This window comes from Macrotis lagotis, chromosome 5, assembly GCF_037893015.1.
Source record: "Macrotis lagotis isolate mMagLag1 chromosome 5, bilby.v1.9.chrom.fasta, whole genome shotgun sequence".
NCBI classification, from domain to species: Eukaryota; Metazoa; Chordata; class Mammalia; order Peramelemorphia; family Peramelidae; genus Macrotis; species Macrotis lagotis.
In genome coordinates, this window is record NC_133662.1 from 162,775,660 (window position 1) to 162,791,828 (window position 16,169).

Consider the following 16,169-nt stretch of genomic DNA (forward strand, 5'->3'; position numbering starts at 1 on the left):
GCCTCTTGCTCTTTCTCAGATTTGCTATTCCATTTACAGGCTGTGAGGGTTTCCACTGGCCTTCTTCCTTCTTGCTTCCCTGTCCTTCATCCAGAGAAGTTCCAACTAAACCTGACCTTCTGCAAGGAACCTTTCCCAGTCTTCCTAAACTTTAATGCATTGCTTCTGAGATTATCCTCTATTTGTTCTATCTCTATTTTGTTTGTATGCAGTTGTTTACATATTATCCTTTTAGACTGTGAGCTCTTTGAGAAGAGGGACTCTTTGCCTTCCTGGTACATAGTAGGCTCTTAATAAATGCAAGTTCACACTCTGCACTGGTACAAAGACTAACCTTAGATATCTTTGGTTTAATTATTATAAATTTTGGATTACTTAGATCTCAGTTTATATTTATTTTCCATGACTTCCCTAGCATTAAGGCAGGAGGAACAGCTGTGAGAAGGATGTCTAAAAACAGACATCCTTCAGCTTTATTACAGAGTACATAATTTTAATCAAAGTTCACAGTGCACACTTGTTTGTGTAATGTTCATGTACTCACATAGAGGCACACTCATTTACTTACATTCATCTTTTTCCCCTGTAAAAACTGATCATTTGAGTCAGTTTGTTTGATTTCCATTTTTTTTCCTAAAGTATATGAGATTTTCCTATATAAGTTTTTAAACATGATGCCAATTTGTGTGTTTTTTTAATTCTTTATTTTCTTTTTCCTTCTAGTTCAGGCTTAACAAGAGCCCTAATACTTAAATTTTTTTCACAATTGCAGGTTTTCTTTCCTTCATTGTCAATTTTTTAACTAATCCCCTTGTTTGGATCACAGAATAGACTCTTGGAGGCTCTACTCTTCAGAGGCCAGATCTTTTAAATTTCCTGTCTCATTCTATGAAGATACTGTGCTTTAAATAGTTGTCTGTCTATAGAAAGGAGTTGTCAACTCATCTAGGTTCAAGGAACCAAGAAGGCCTTTGTCACCAAGTCTCAATGCGTATATTGATGCATGTTGTGCTTCAGGATTTAATTCACATTGATTTTTTTTTCTACCCCTAACCCCCATCACTGACATTAGATAATAGTGTGCTGTCTAACAATAAATCTATATTCACATTTCTGGTTTACTAGAGTTAAGTCCTAAAAATAGTTATGAAAGCGAGTGAGAAATAATTTTCCCTCTGCCAGGGGAACATCTGCCCTCTATTGGTATTTAGTTAATAGTAACCTGTTTAGAATTTTAAATTTTTCTAAGTATTTTTTTGTATTACAGTATGGACTTATCTTGATGCTTTGTTAAATCTCCAAAAGGTTGATTATGTTAGTTCTAAGCGAAAAGGCTGATATAGTAGAAAGGGAGCTGAAAGAAAAGGGGGGGGACTGAGGTTCCAGATTAAAATTTTAGTTCTATCACTTAACTATTCATGTGACCTTAGGTAAGTCATATAACCATTCTGAGAACCTTTTTCCTTACTGAAAGAATTGGGAGAAATTTCAAGCAGAAGGTAGTAATAGCTTAAAAGAAAAGAAGATTCCAAAAGATGGGAATATATCCCCGACTTTGGGGGTAATCAGTATCAAGACTTGGAGATGAGAAATAAGTCCTTTATGAGGAAGAGCATGAGAATATAATTAAGATGAATATGTTCATAATTTTCAATATGCTTGTTGGGTCATTTAACCCTGATTCTCAAAATAGAATCATGTAAAAGACAAATGAAGGGTAGATTGAAGCTGGGTTATAAATGAGGTTTAGAAACTGAACAGAGGAACATATATGTATTATATATATATGTATATACATATATATACACATATATATGTATATACATATATATATAAAACCTAAGTCTTTAGAGTTTCTTGTGTAAGAAAATAGCATGGTTAGACTTAAAGTTACCTTGGATTGCATAGGGGAGACATAACAGTTGAGTTAATATTGTCTTTATGTCCAATGGTATTGAGGGTTGAACTATGACTGAACTAGAGGTTACACTAAGTTGAACTAAAAGGATTGAACATAATGGCTAAGTGAATAGAGAGGAGGTGAATGCCATCAGATTTGGCAACTGATTGACTATGGGATTGTTGCATACTAATAAAAATCACTAGTCAAGTCCCCTCTATTTATGTCTTAGCAATTTTAGCATTTTACCATTGTTGAGGCACACGATAGAAGTATGTAGGGGAATCATCTCCAAACATTGTCTATCAGGTATGAGAGACAAGTTGGTCATAGACCTTAGTTCTTTGATATCACAATATTTAAGCTTTTTCTGAAACAAGGCCTTTCAAGGTTCCCATATCAAGATGTCTTTTGTACTACTGAGCAACACTATTGCAAGATTTGGGGGACTTGCTATAAACATTTAAACTGAAAGTTATGTATTTTTCTTCTATCCAACAGTCAGTAAACATTCTGTAAGTGCTGTACACTGGACTAATCACTGAGGACCAAAAGAGGAAAAAGACAGTGGCTGCCCTCTCTTGAGGAGCTCATAACTCAAGCAAAGAAATATGTATAGATAAATCACATGCAGAAATATCAATCAATAATAGATTGAATTCTGTTAAGTCTGAGGACCCATTCCATATTCCTCAGTGACTTGTATTTAAAGTCATAACAGAGGATGAAGATTTATGATTTTTAAATAAACTTTTTGATGCTCACTGCTATTATTTTCACTGGGATGTTTCTCAAAGGTTATTTAATAAGTCTGCCTCAAAACAAAGCTAGTACAGAGCAAGAATCACTTGAACATTTAGTAATTTTTCAATTGTCCTTGTAGTGAATGACTTTATTTCTATAATGGAAAAGTGACTGATGGCCATTTAATCATTTTATTAGACTGTTGATAGTATACTTCAATAGCTGAGCTATTATTCATTCAGAGAACAAAGCTGCCATGTGCTCCTGCTAGACAAAGTCCATTCACTGTTTAAAAAAAATTATTATGAGCTCAAAAGTATGCACTAGCTGGTTATTAGTTCAGATTACTTTATTTAAAAAAAAGTTTTCCCCTTGAAATTTCTTCATATTTAGTCTTTAGATTTGTAAAATAATTGGGTCAAATTCAGACCCCTTTAGAATATAGTGGAATTTTAATGTAAAATAACTACTAAAAGTAGGATTATAATTTAGCATAGGTAACCCAGGAGCAAATGACATCACACTTTTTTATGATGAGAAGACACTGGCATGTTTTTCCAACCTGGAACACTACTAACAAATTTAAAAGAAATGTTTTTCAATATACTGGTATTACTTGAGATAGTGTCACACAGAACAACAACAATAAAAACAGTTTACATTTATATAGTGAACTTGAAGAAGCAGCTAGATAGTATGGGTGGATAGAGTTCTGGGCCTGGTGTCAGGAAAACTCACCTTCTTCAATTCAAATCTGACGCCATAAACTTACCAGCAGTGTGTGACCATGAACAAGTCACTTCACACTATTTTTCTTAGTTTCCTCATCTGTAAAATGAGTTGGCAAAGGAAATGTCAAATCACTCCAATATGTTTGCCAAGAAAACTCCATCAGGCATGACTGAAACAACTAAAACAACAACAACAAAAGTGGACTTGAAATATGGGAACCCTAAATTCAAATCCTTAGATATTTATCGACTTTGTATCCCAGGGCAAGTCACCTAGACTCTGCCTGTCTCAGGTTCCTCATTTGTAAATGGTTTGATCAAAGTATTTACCTACTGGGATCCTTATAAGAATTAAAAGATATAAAACTTTGACAGTATTTTAATACTTAAAGCACTAGATAAATATTAATTCTTGGACATTGTAATTTGATCCTCACCAGAGCCTGATTTCAAAAGTATAAGTTTTATTCCTATTTTAAGACTAGGGTACACCCACTAAGTCAAACTAGTTAGTTTAGTTTAGTATATGTAACACTGACTGGTAGTTAGCAGAGCTTAGAGTAGAACCCAGCTTTTCTGATTCTGAGGCCAGTACTCCTCCCATTGTACCATGTTGCATGACTGAGAATAATTTCTACTTTGTTTCTGCTGCCTTTATGGTCTTTTTTGTTATCGTGTTTCTTAATAGGAGCAAACTCTCAAAGAAAATGAAATTTTAGTGGAACAAGAACATTACTGTAAAAACTATCCTCCTTACTGTTTGGATTCCATTTTTCTGGAGGACATTTTAAACTTTTCATAACTCTGTACATGTGGTTTCTGATTTCTTCTTCAGGGGCAAAGCGCTCATCACATTATCATATTTTTTTTCTTCCAATTTGTAGCTAAGTTATTGTTCTCCCTGTGGTAGGACTCATGACTTGCCAAACTCAATCATAAACTCAGGAGGTTAAGATCTACCTTTGTGTCCTTTACTTATGAGTAAAGGGACTTTCTCAATCACTGTACCATTTTAGCTAGGACAAAAGGAGATGAAAAATGAACAGTAACAATTTGCCCAAGTACAATTATTCTCTGTAGCTTTGAATAGTAAAAGCAGCAGTTAAATGCACCCACTTTTGAGGAGGGAAAAGTCTTTCTTGAATCAAGCCTTTTAATAATATATGTTTGAAACCTCCAGCTGATGGTGCAGGTAATTTGTTAGAATCTATATTGTTTGACCTGGGGGTGGGGAGGAAACAAATTGTTCTAATTTTAAATAATGTAATGATTTTGAAACTAAAAAGACACTAATTTGTCTGTTACTATCACAGAAATCTATTTAATGGCCAAAATTCTCTCATTTGGTAATTTGTGGTTAAGATGAAGTGGCAAAAAAATCACAGCACTGCAGGGAGAAAAAACGGTATGGAAAGGATGAACAATTAGAAATTGGATTTTTTTCTTTTGTAGTGATCAAGCTTAAGTAAAAATAGAGAATATGAACATTTCCAAGCTGAGTTCTAATAAATGGAAAGAGGATAATAATCAGCATCCTCCTCCAAGTACCTAGTCTCCTTTTTATTGCTGCTACCACTCCCCTCCATCCAACCCATCCTTCGTCACAAAAATCTTGAGTATGGCTATCTTGATATTTTTATTTAATATCATGACAAGAAATATTTGGATCCCTCAAGACAATTGTGTGTGTGTGTGTGTGTGTGTGTGTGTGTGTGTGTGTGTGTGTATCTTTCACCCAACTCTCACCTATGGCTCCAAGAAACTATAGAATGTACAGTGGTCATACCCTGGTAAAACCAAGCTGAGGGTAATTGGCAGGTCTAAAATCTATTACAAAGTTAGGGGAATGTCTTCCCCAGTTGGAATGGGTAGATGATAGCAATTTTTTTACATCAGGCAAAAAAAAAGGCAGCCAAAGCAGGCACTGTGGAGCACTTGACATGGATATGCCTTGAAAAAGTCAAGGTCATCTACAGTATCCTGGGCCATCTTTAGTCCTCCTGACTTTCATCTTACCATTGGCTTTTGAAGACTCTGGGTGAGAGTGAGGCTGGCAGCATTGTGCAACTTTGCCTCCCTTAAATCCAATTCATTCACATGTTAAGACATCACCCAGTGAAATCATTGGTTCTCTTCAAAAGAAAAGATGAAAAACAATGCCACACAACTGCTAAAATATAGGCAAAAACAAAAAGACAGTTCCTGACTCAAGGAGCTTACTTTCTACTAGGAGAGAACAATACATCAGTAGGAGAGACTAAGACATCCCAGCTAAAAGGGGTGAAGAGTACCCTAATGAGGGTTGAGACTTCAGGAAGTATTTCAGGGAGTCCCTAATGGCTGGTCTGAGTATAGACTCAGCAGCCAGAGGGAGGATACCATAGCAGATAGTGCAAAGATTTCAGGCCAAAGTTTGTGATGATGGAGCTCCAGATTTTCGGAGGACTGAGTTGTAAGGGTCTAAGTATAGCTTCAGGCCTAATGAGAAGGAATTAAGAGATAGCCTACCTGAGTAGAAAGAGAGCTAGATTTGGAATTGGAAGACAATTGAGTTTGAATTTCATCTTCCATTCTTCCTAGCTGTGTGAATATGGGCATTTTCTTCAGATAGGCTAGTTTCCTCTTCTTTGAAATGAAAATAATTATATCCCTAGTATTTGACTCATATGATGACTATGAATCAAACAAAATAATACAAGTCATAGGCTTTGCTACTCCTAAGCTGATAAATAAATGTCAGCCACTAGGCATACTCTCTTTGTGATTTGAACAAGTAAATTAATTCCCTGGATTTCAGATTCCTCATCTATAAAATGAGTGAGTTTCTTTAGATGATCTGCAAGGTCTCTTCCACCTCCAAATTTATGATCTTAATCTTATTAGTTCAATTCAGCCAGTATTTACTGCTTGTTCTTTTCATTTACATCATTGCAGTCATTGTTTTTATGGTAATCTTGGCTTTATTTACTTCATCCTATATCAGTCCATGTAAGTCTTTTCATTTTCTTCTATGGTTATCACTTTTGTCCTTTTTAAAAATACAGTAATATTTCATAAACAACTTCTTTGTCTTCTAATTCTTTGCAATCATAAAAAAGTGTTCCTAAAAGTATTATGGCATATGTGGGAACTTTTTATTCTCTCTGACCTCTTTGGTGGTCTATGCCTGGTAATAGATTATTTTTTTCAAAGGATGTGGGCATTTCATTTCCTTCATTTATATTATATTAAATGTTCTTCCAAAACTTTTGGACTGATTTATAACAACAACAACAACAACAAATCACAAAGTGCACCTTAAAGATATAAAAAGTGATTAAATAGCTGGAAATATACTACATACTCATGGCTGGGTCAAACCAATACAGTTCTAAAATATATATGATTAAAATAAATAATCTCAAAGTTAATTTATAGTTTTTAATATCATAATAGTGAAATTATCAATTTATAGGACTTGATAAGATATTTTTTTAAAAATCATTAAGAAAACTACATTTGGACAAATAAAAGATCTGATTATCAAGGGAAATAATGAAAATTAAGAAATAATGAATAAGAATAAAGGGAAAATAATTTTCTGTCCTCACGATATATTATAAAATAGCAATCATAAAAACCATTTGCATCAGTTTAAAAATAGAGAAGTAGATCTAGGAAAAGACTCAACAAAAGAGAACTAGAAAATTTGGGATTCATGAGTGATAAACCTAAGAGCATAAATCAATTTTCTTTTAAAGCTCCATATTTGATAACAACTGCAAGGAAAATTAGAAAGCAATCTGGCAGAAATTAGACTTAGATCAACATTTTACCTTGTATTCCACAATGTATTAAAAATGGATATGTGACCTAATTTTAAAAATCATAGTATAAAAAAATTTAGAAGAAAAGTAGATCATATGTTGATGATGATGCTTGTCAAGCAGAGCATGACATCAGATAAGTGATGCCATAACAAGAAGGCAATTTGAATTTGAGTGAGGTAGGGGCTGTTCTAAGTTAACAGCCTCACTTTCTCCTCCAGAGTCATCTGGGTCCAGTGGCCAGATCTGAATCAGGTCAACTGGAAATGGCCCTGAATGTGAGGTAATCAGGATTAAATGACTTGTCCAAGGTCACACAACTAGTAAATTATCAGAAGCTGGATTTGAACTTTAGTCCTCCTGATTCCAAGGCAGGTAGTAACTCTATCCACTATACCACCTAGCTTCTCCAATCATATAACTTTTCACAACTATGATAGGAAATGAATACTCAAATATACAAGGATTAGAGGCAGTTGCAAACATTAAAATAGATAATTCTGATTACATGAAAATGAAAGGGTATGCAAACTAAATCAATACTCCTATAAAAGAAGGGATATGGCAAAATGGGGCAAAAAAACTCTTTGTTTTAGATTTCTCATTTAAGGGTGTGGTATCAACATTCATAACTAATAAGACTTTGCTCTAATTACCATGTGGACATAATTGAAAATCCTGCCAAATTATATTCTTTATAAGGGGGAAAGCCAGTCATATGTTACTTTCTAGCCATACCTACCATGACCCCTGTGCTAGAAGTATACTTTTGCCCTTGAAAAACATTTTAAATCTATTTAGCTAGCATTAGAATAGGCCTTGATCTATTTTATCCTACCTCTGAATTTTTGTGGGGTCATTCTACACATTTGTAATCTATTGCTTCTTTGACTCTACCCATTAAATTCCAATTGCCACCTCTTGAATCCTCCCTGGTCCTTTCAAGTTGAAGATGTTCCCTCCTTTCTCAAATTTTCCTTTGTTTGGATTTCTCCTTTGTCCTGTTGTACTCTTAGTTTTTATTAGACTTATCTGGGCACATTCATGCTTCCACCCCCATTAGAATGCAAGTTCTTTAAGGACTGGTTCAGAAGGGACGTTCAATTTTTGAATTATATATCAAGTATATAATTCTGCCCATCAGAACCTTTATACTTCCTAGAACACAGTTTTGATTATCAGAAATATTTTTGAATTAGAGATTAAGAAACAGATATTTAAGTTCTAATTATACTGGTGTATGATCTGTGTCTTTCAGATAATCTGAGTTTCCTCAGTTGTAAAATAAGAGCCTTAGACTAGATAATCTTTAAAGACTCTCCCAGTTTGGTTACAATTCTGTTTCTGTGATCTTTTAGAATTTTAAATAGGATTCTGATTCTAAATTAGAATTGACATTGTGGTTCTTAAGAACTGAGTTTTAAATTTCCATTAAATTTGCTTAATACTAATCCTGGAAATATTTCAGGGAATTCTAGTAAAGACAAGGAAAGAATCCTAGACCAGAATATTGTAAATTATCATTCAGTATTCTTACTACCTCCCTGACAAATGACTACTACTGTTTTGAAGGTACAATAGAAGATTGCTTTATAGAAGTGAGCTGTGTGAATGCAAGTTGCCTCTGGCTGCCATTTAGCACTCTTCAATTTCCATTTTTCCACATCTACTTTTGGCTAGACGAGGAGATTTAGCATCATCATCTGGGTAGCCCATCATGTCTACTCAATGAATCAGCCAGTCACGGAGGCCATAAAAGTTATGTGGCTTTCCTACCACCACCCAGTCCCCTCTGAGACTTATTGCTTCTGGGATAAAATCTTCATCATCCCCAGAAATGAAGGGCCTCAAACATTGCTTGCACTGTAATTGCCTTGCTTGGCAGCCACATTCAGAATCATTCTTTTTCCATGGTTATAGTGCAGTGCTAGAATCTCGTTTGTCACTTTCTTCTCTTGGGAATAATAATAATAATGACAACACCTTTATATAAAAACTTAACATTACCAAAAGTCCCTTCTTTACAACAACCTTATGAACAAGATATTATTATGATTACCATTTGGCAGGTGGGAAAACTGAGTTGTAGAGTAGTTGATGGACTTTCCATGATTATTCAGCTAATAAGAATCTAAAGAAGGAGTTGAATAAAGGGTTTGATTCTATGTCTAACATTTTGTCAGCTGCATGATTGGTGGTTAAGTAGGATATGGGTGTGTTTGAGAGAGAGAGAGAGAGATGAATTTAATGAATTTTATCTTTCTTAAGACTTATTTTTCTTTCAGCAACTCTTGTGTACCCTTAATTGAGAGTTCTTTGGGGGCTATACTCAATTTCTCACTGTCTTTTAATTGCTCTAAGACATACATTTAATCCCCAAAACTCCATTTTCTGTCTCATGGATGGAAACCTAGGTTTGAGGTAAGTTCATATAAGAGAGATTTTTGAAGATTTCCAAAGGGTTGAAAGACTTTGATTCCTTTCTTTCTCAAATTATTCCTCTCCCTCTGCCATTAAAAATGAAGACATCACTATGCCTTTTTTGCCTTGGCTATCCTTTATTCCTGGAATGTACCCTCTCCCTACCCCTGCTTCTTTGGAATCTCTAGTTTCCTTCCTTCCTATGTGGGGTGTTTTCTGATCCTCACAGTAGCTATCCCCCAAAGTACTTTGCATTGAATTATACATATTTCTAGATACATGCTACATGCACTTTTCACGTTCTCTTCTCTTTGAGAATATAAACTCCTTGAAAACAGGCATTGTTTAATTTTTGTTTTTATATCTTCAGCTCATAACACAGTGCCTGGTACAATAGGTGCTTAATAAATTTTTTTTGATTGCTTAAATGTGAGTCCCATTGACAAATGATGGGAAGTCCAGGTACACACCCAAGCAAGGCAGGAGAGAGTTGTGAACTGGAAGGATTCTGATATCATAAAAGTTATGGGATCTGGTTTTTCACCACAGGGCTTCTGAAAGTATGGGAGTTGGGGACTACTTTTCAAGGCTTCATTTAAAATAATTGGCTTTCTAAGACTTACATAGTACCTGAGGGAGCTCTCAAGATGAACATTTTTATTCTTCGTCCCTGTCTCTTATGAGAATAGAGGATTACTCTTATTGAGAGTGATAAAACATTGAAGGTCTATGAGTTCAAGTGGGCAGGAGGCATTATTGCTATATGTAACAAGGGGTGAATCCATTTATTCTTTTGATTTTATAGTTAATATTACAAATGTGCCATAACTGTATTCAGGGATGGAAAGTCCTTTCCCAAAGGAGATTATAATTATTTCCTATGTCTTCTTTTAGAGTTTGCTATAACTAGTTAAACTTTGAAACAGCCTAAGAGATTGTTTCAGAGTTAACACTGCACCCCTGGGAGATGAATGGAATCTCATCTTTTTTCCATACAGCTAACAAAAAAAATTCCCTCTAATTTCAGAGGGCAATGATGTCACCAGCTAATGAGCAAAATATTTCTTACTAAATCGACTTGAATCCTTTCCTGACTTCTTTTGTGAAAAAACACAATGTGTTTCAGATTTTGTATAGTTACTTCTGGCAATGCATACACACGTTTTCAGCAATACCAATTTACTTAAATGGTGGGACTAATTTTTCTTATATACATCAAGTATCATACATTAATCCTATTACTATTCCAGGAAAGCCCCTGCTGGGGTAGTATGTTATACTACTGATAAATCAGTTTGGGAAAACCATAGCATTCCCATGGTTTGAGAGCTGATCATGTAGTAAGGCGGAAGCCAATATATATTGCCCCCAAGGTAGGGAGTGACCTTGGGTGGGAGATCACTCCTTTTGACCACTGGAGATTATGCTTGTTGGAGAGATTATGAAATCAATCTTGGACCAGAAAAGGAAGGCCACAAGGAGGTTGTTGATTAATGTCACATGCTATTTACCAAGGACAATAATATCAGCAATAGTCAGCCTCCTTGTGTTTGTGGTTAGGTTTGTATTTTGCTTTTGGTCAATAGGAGAAAGTGCTCAGAAATGTGGGGAATTTGGGATCACCCATTCATTGGTGCCATTCCTCTTTTTTTACTTTTGCTTGATGATGCTATTTTGAATGAAGGACAAATGGGAGTTTGCCTAATAGTTAACTTGCAAATTAATATTGTTGAAAACAATGTTATGTGTTGACATAAATGTTTTATTAATGTACTTTTAAATGTACTTTTAAAATTTTTATTGATGAATTTTTTACATCCTAGTTCCATTTTTATTTCACCTTGCCTGGTTCCTTCTCTTATTATAACAATAAAAGCCATAGTCATCCTAATTAACTGTACACCACTGCTATACTGAAAAGACACATTCCTTAATATTAGGCATCTGGAACCAATATTTATCATTGTACTTAATCTGATTTCTCTTGCTTTTCAGTGTTGTCTTCATTTGAATACTCATAGCCATTGTAGAGAGGTATGGTGGGTATATAGTGGATAGAGTATTTATCTGGAAGTCAGTATGACTTGAGTTCAGTCCCATTTCTCACATATAATGGAGGCAAATCAATCTCTCAATGTCCCTGGCAATTTTCTAAGATGAAAAGTTACAGAGTAGTTGTTTTCTACTTAAGAGCTTCTTTGGGGCAGCTAGGTGGGGCAGTAGATAGAGCACCAACCCTGGAGTCAGGAGTACCTGAGTTCATATCCAGTCTCAGACACTTACTAAATACCTAGCTGTATGTCCTTGGACAAGCCACTTAACCCCATTGCCTTGCAAAACTAAAACCTAAAAAAAAATTCTTTGCTGAATGTTTCCCATACCTAGTGAAAACACAAGGTCAGATTTTTTTTTAAAAAAGCCATCTATATTATTCAGGTGATTCTACTTTTTTTGCTCCTCATCATTTCATACAAATCTTCCTATGCTCTTTTCAATGTGTCATATTTGATATTCCTTTAAGTACAGTATTTCTATGACATTCAATGTGACCCAATTTGAATAGGTATCCACTTCATTTCTAATTTTTTTTAACCTATTAGAAAAAGCATTACTACATATTTTAGTATGGGTTTTTCTTTCAGCTTCCTCCTTGTGGAACATGCCCAGGAATACAATCAAAGTATTTAACAGTTGGTTAATATTTCTTATATAATTCTAAATTCATTTCCACATGATTTAACCATTCCACAACTTGACCAATGATGTATAAGTATTCCTATTTTCCCATGGTCCTTGAAACAATAATTTTGTCTTTTATTAGTTTTGGATAATTTAAGTATGGTTGAGTAATGGGTTTTATTTCACACTCAGTTGTTTTGATGTGCATTTCTCTTACTAATGAATGATTTGGAACATTTTTTATGTGTTTGTTAATAGTATTATAAAGATCATCTATTCAAACCTTTTCATTTTATAATTAGGTCAGAGATTAAGTGACTTGCCCCCTCAGAATTGTGCAGGTTAATAAGTAAATGGTAGCACCCATCTTTTGAATCTCATGGCCTTTGACTTGGAATCTAGTTTCTTTACATTGTAGTACACCCTTCTTATTTGGAAACTCTTGGTTCGGATCCCCTTGACAACTTTTTTCCTCAGCTTTTCAAATGTTTCTCAGGGCAGTGACTTAAGAAGTTTGCTTACCTACCATGGTAACTTTTGCTACCATTTTGTCACTGAGGTGTGGAAGTGGAAGCTTTCTGTCTTTGGGAAGTTATAGGTCAGAATTGGAATAAAGGATAGATTATTGGACTTGGTGTTGGGGAGATCAGGCTTAGAGTCTTTTATCAACTATGTGTTTGTGTGTGTGTGTGTGTGTGTGTGTGTGTTTTAGAGAGATTGAGAGAGAAAGAAGAGGCGAGGGGAAGAAAGGGGAGTGGTAGGGAGAAGGAGAAAAAGAGAGAAAGAGATTGATTAATCAATCTGGACATCTCCAGTCCTCAGGTTTTCTATCTGTAAAATGAGAAGGCCTGAAATTGGTTGTCTTTAAGATACCTTCCAGTTCTAAATCTGTTATTCCATGGGACTTTGTACTCTCTGGCTGCCCCCTTCCTGTTTTATGATCATGACTACCATCTTTCATTCTGATTGTCCTCTCTATTGTTAGGCTCCCAATCTGGACTTTCATTAAATTTTCCCCAGATGCATTTTTCGTTTAGATACAATTTTATTGGGATTTAATGTGTGTTAGAATCGGGGCTATGGGAGTGTCAAGAACCTGCTAACTCCAGACCCCACAAAGCCTTCAGTTCTTCAAAGGTTGAGAGATGAATTCTTTTCTACTCTTTCATTCCACATGAAATATGATTGAACATATTTCAAAATTTCAATCAGTCTAATGAACCACTTGTAAGATCTTATCACATTCATACCACTCCAGATTTTTTACTCTTCATTTACTTTGATAAATATGTATCTTTCTCCTAAAACTATAGAATCATTGATGCACTGTCATTTTGTAGATGTATTTCCATAGATGCAGTATGTAAAAACAGCATGCCAGATACTCCATATGCTCATTGAAAGGTAACCTTTCAATATATATATAGGTTTTTGCAAGGCAAATGGGGTTAAGTGGCTTGCCCAAGGCCACACAGCTAGGCAATTATTAAGTGTCTGAGACCAGATTTGAACCCAGGTACTCCTGACTCCAGGGCCGGTGCTTTATCCACTACACCACCTAGCTGCCCCACCTTTCAATATATATTACTTAACTATATTGCAAACTTATTTGGGTGTATATTTAGGGATTCTTATGGGACAATTAGGTGGTGCGATGGATAGAGCACTGGCCTTGGAGTCAGGAGAACCTGAGTTAAAATCCAGCCTCTCACACTTAATAATTACTTAGCTGTGTGAGCTTGGGCAAGTCACTTAACCCCTTTTATCTTGCAAAAAAACCCCTCAAATATTTAGGGATTCTTAATTAGAGGTTCATGAAATATTTTTAATATTTTGATAATTGCATTTCAATATAATTTGATTTTCATAGTATTACTACATATTTTATTTTGATTGATACAAAATAATATATGGTTGCTATAAACTCCAAGTCTAGTCTTCCCAACATTAAGTCCAATAACCTATCCTATGTTCTATTTCTGACCCACAACTTCCAAAGGACAGAAAGCTTCAATGAGAATGAGTCTTCTTTATTAAAAAAAGACTAGAAGTGCAACATCAACTCATGGACCTGATCCATCTGCAGACTTGGACAAAAGTTTTCAAATTTCTATTTTTTTGACCATCTGCTCATGAGAATTTACCATATTAGTAACTGTCAGTGTAGGAACTTTCAGACTCGAGAGATTCATCAGCTCCACAGAGGTGTACACCTTACATCTGATCTATATATTTTATTTAATGCATTTAAAAACATCCTGAAAAGGAACCTGATAGGGCTCATCAGACTACCAAAGGGGTCCATCACACACACACACACACACACACACACACACACACACACACACACACAAAAAAAGATGAAGAAACCCTAACCTAGAACTTGTTTGAAAACTGATTGTTAAATACTTTGGTCATTTACTTAGCACAGGAGTTTTCAACAGTGTCTCAAAGCAGATAGTCTTACCTACAATGATAAGCTTTGGGATGGTTTCTGACATATAGTAAACATTTAATAGTCTGTCTGTTGTAGCTAGCTATCTAGCTATCTATCTAATTGTGGGGCTAGATAGAATGGATGCAATGATTACTCATAACCAGGATTGCTTAAAAACTTGCAAAACATTACCTGAGACTCTACCAGTAAGTACAATGCAAACTCAGAATTTTTTGTTGTATGGCACCCCAGAGAGTAAATCAGGAGTGATGAATACAGGATTATAAGAGAGCTGTTTGCAGTTAGCAGTTACATATCCCTTCACAAGTGGGATAAATTACCTGCCTAACTGAAAGGTCTTAAAAAGTCACTAGAAATCTTTTAAATGCTTTTTGACTGATTAAAATCAGGAAGATTTTTATGTGAGTTTTACTGGGGAAAGTTCAGCACTGTCTTGTTTATATCATTTCTGTTAAAATAACAGCATGTGCCTAGGTCTCCCTTGGGGACCTTTGAGAAAATGAACTGTCTTGTGACACAGGCTTCATCTGTATGCTTCATCATGGAAACAGAGCTCAGCCGGGTTAAAATTATGATCAGAACAATTAGAGAGTGTCCAGGGCACCAAAGGAAGTTAAACCACCTAAGTTATTTTTTTAGAGTAGTTAAAACAGAAAGTGTGGGTAAGAGTGTGGAGGTGTAGGGAAAGGTATGGAAAAAGCAACAACAGCCTCTCAGGGAAACCAAAATCATAAGTTTTCATTTTGGCCCTCTCAAAAATAACCTAGAAAGCTATTTTCAATAGTGGTGACTCCTTTACTAGGGGTTCTTTGAAAGAATGTTTGAAGGGGGGGGGGTCTTTTTTTTAAAACTGGGCTGTATTTCCTCTATGTTCTGGCCTCACAATCTTTTTTTTTTTTTTGAGTCAGTCCTAATCCTGGATCCACACGCATTCTCTATTTCTTCTTCTTTTCTTTTACTGAAATTCCATAGACAGTAATTAAGGAACTGGAGGCCAGCAAGAGGTCATTGAGCCTTAGTCAGTGAAAACAGGGATTGTTTGCCATCTACAACACCCCCTTTTTTCCTTGTGGTGAATAGAAGATTTGCTTAGAGCTGATGACTTATGCCTTTCTTAAAAGTTATGCAGCTAGCAAGTAACTGGGGAATCAGTCAGGGAACAGAAAGAAGCTAATTGAACTTAGGATCTTTTTTTCTCCCCCCCCCCCCCTTTTTTTTCTTTCTTCATCTAAGACAGTGTCACTAGGAACCTATTTGATAATGTAATTTGTGAGAGAGGCAGGTTCACCAAGTGCCTAATCTTCTATTTGAGATTGGGACCTGACAGAACAGAAAGTAAGAAAATCCTAGGATTTGGGGAGGGGGGTGGGGGGAGTGGGGCTGATTTCCAGATTTGTGCCTCAGGCCTACTAAATGCCTAAACCGGTAAG

General features: G+C 35.4%; 1 protein-coding gene across 3 annotated transcripts in view; it reads left to right on the forward strand.

The window, feature by feature from the left end:
* The window catches only part of SASH1 (SAM and SH3 domain containing 1), a 471,174-nt gene that overhangs the window by 398,591 nt on the left and 56,414 nt on the right, over positions 1-16,169 (forward strand). The window contains exon 1 of one of the 3 annotated variants that reach the window (XM_074187792.1): positions 1,806-16,164. The exons of the other annotated variants lie outside the window; for them this stretch is intronic. Within the exon in view, the coding sequence (XP_074043893.1) occupies positions 16,153-16,164 (12 nt within the window). The 5' untranslated portion in view covers positions 1,806-16,152. Of the gene's footprint in view, positions 1-1,805; positions 16,165-16,169 lie in introns of those variants that run through there. 3 annotated transcript variants of the gene reach the window in all.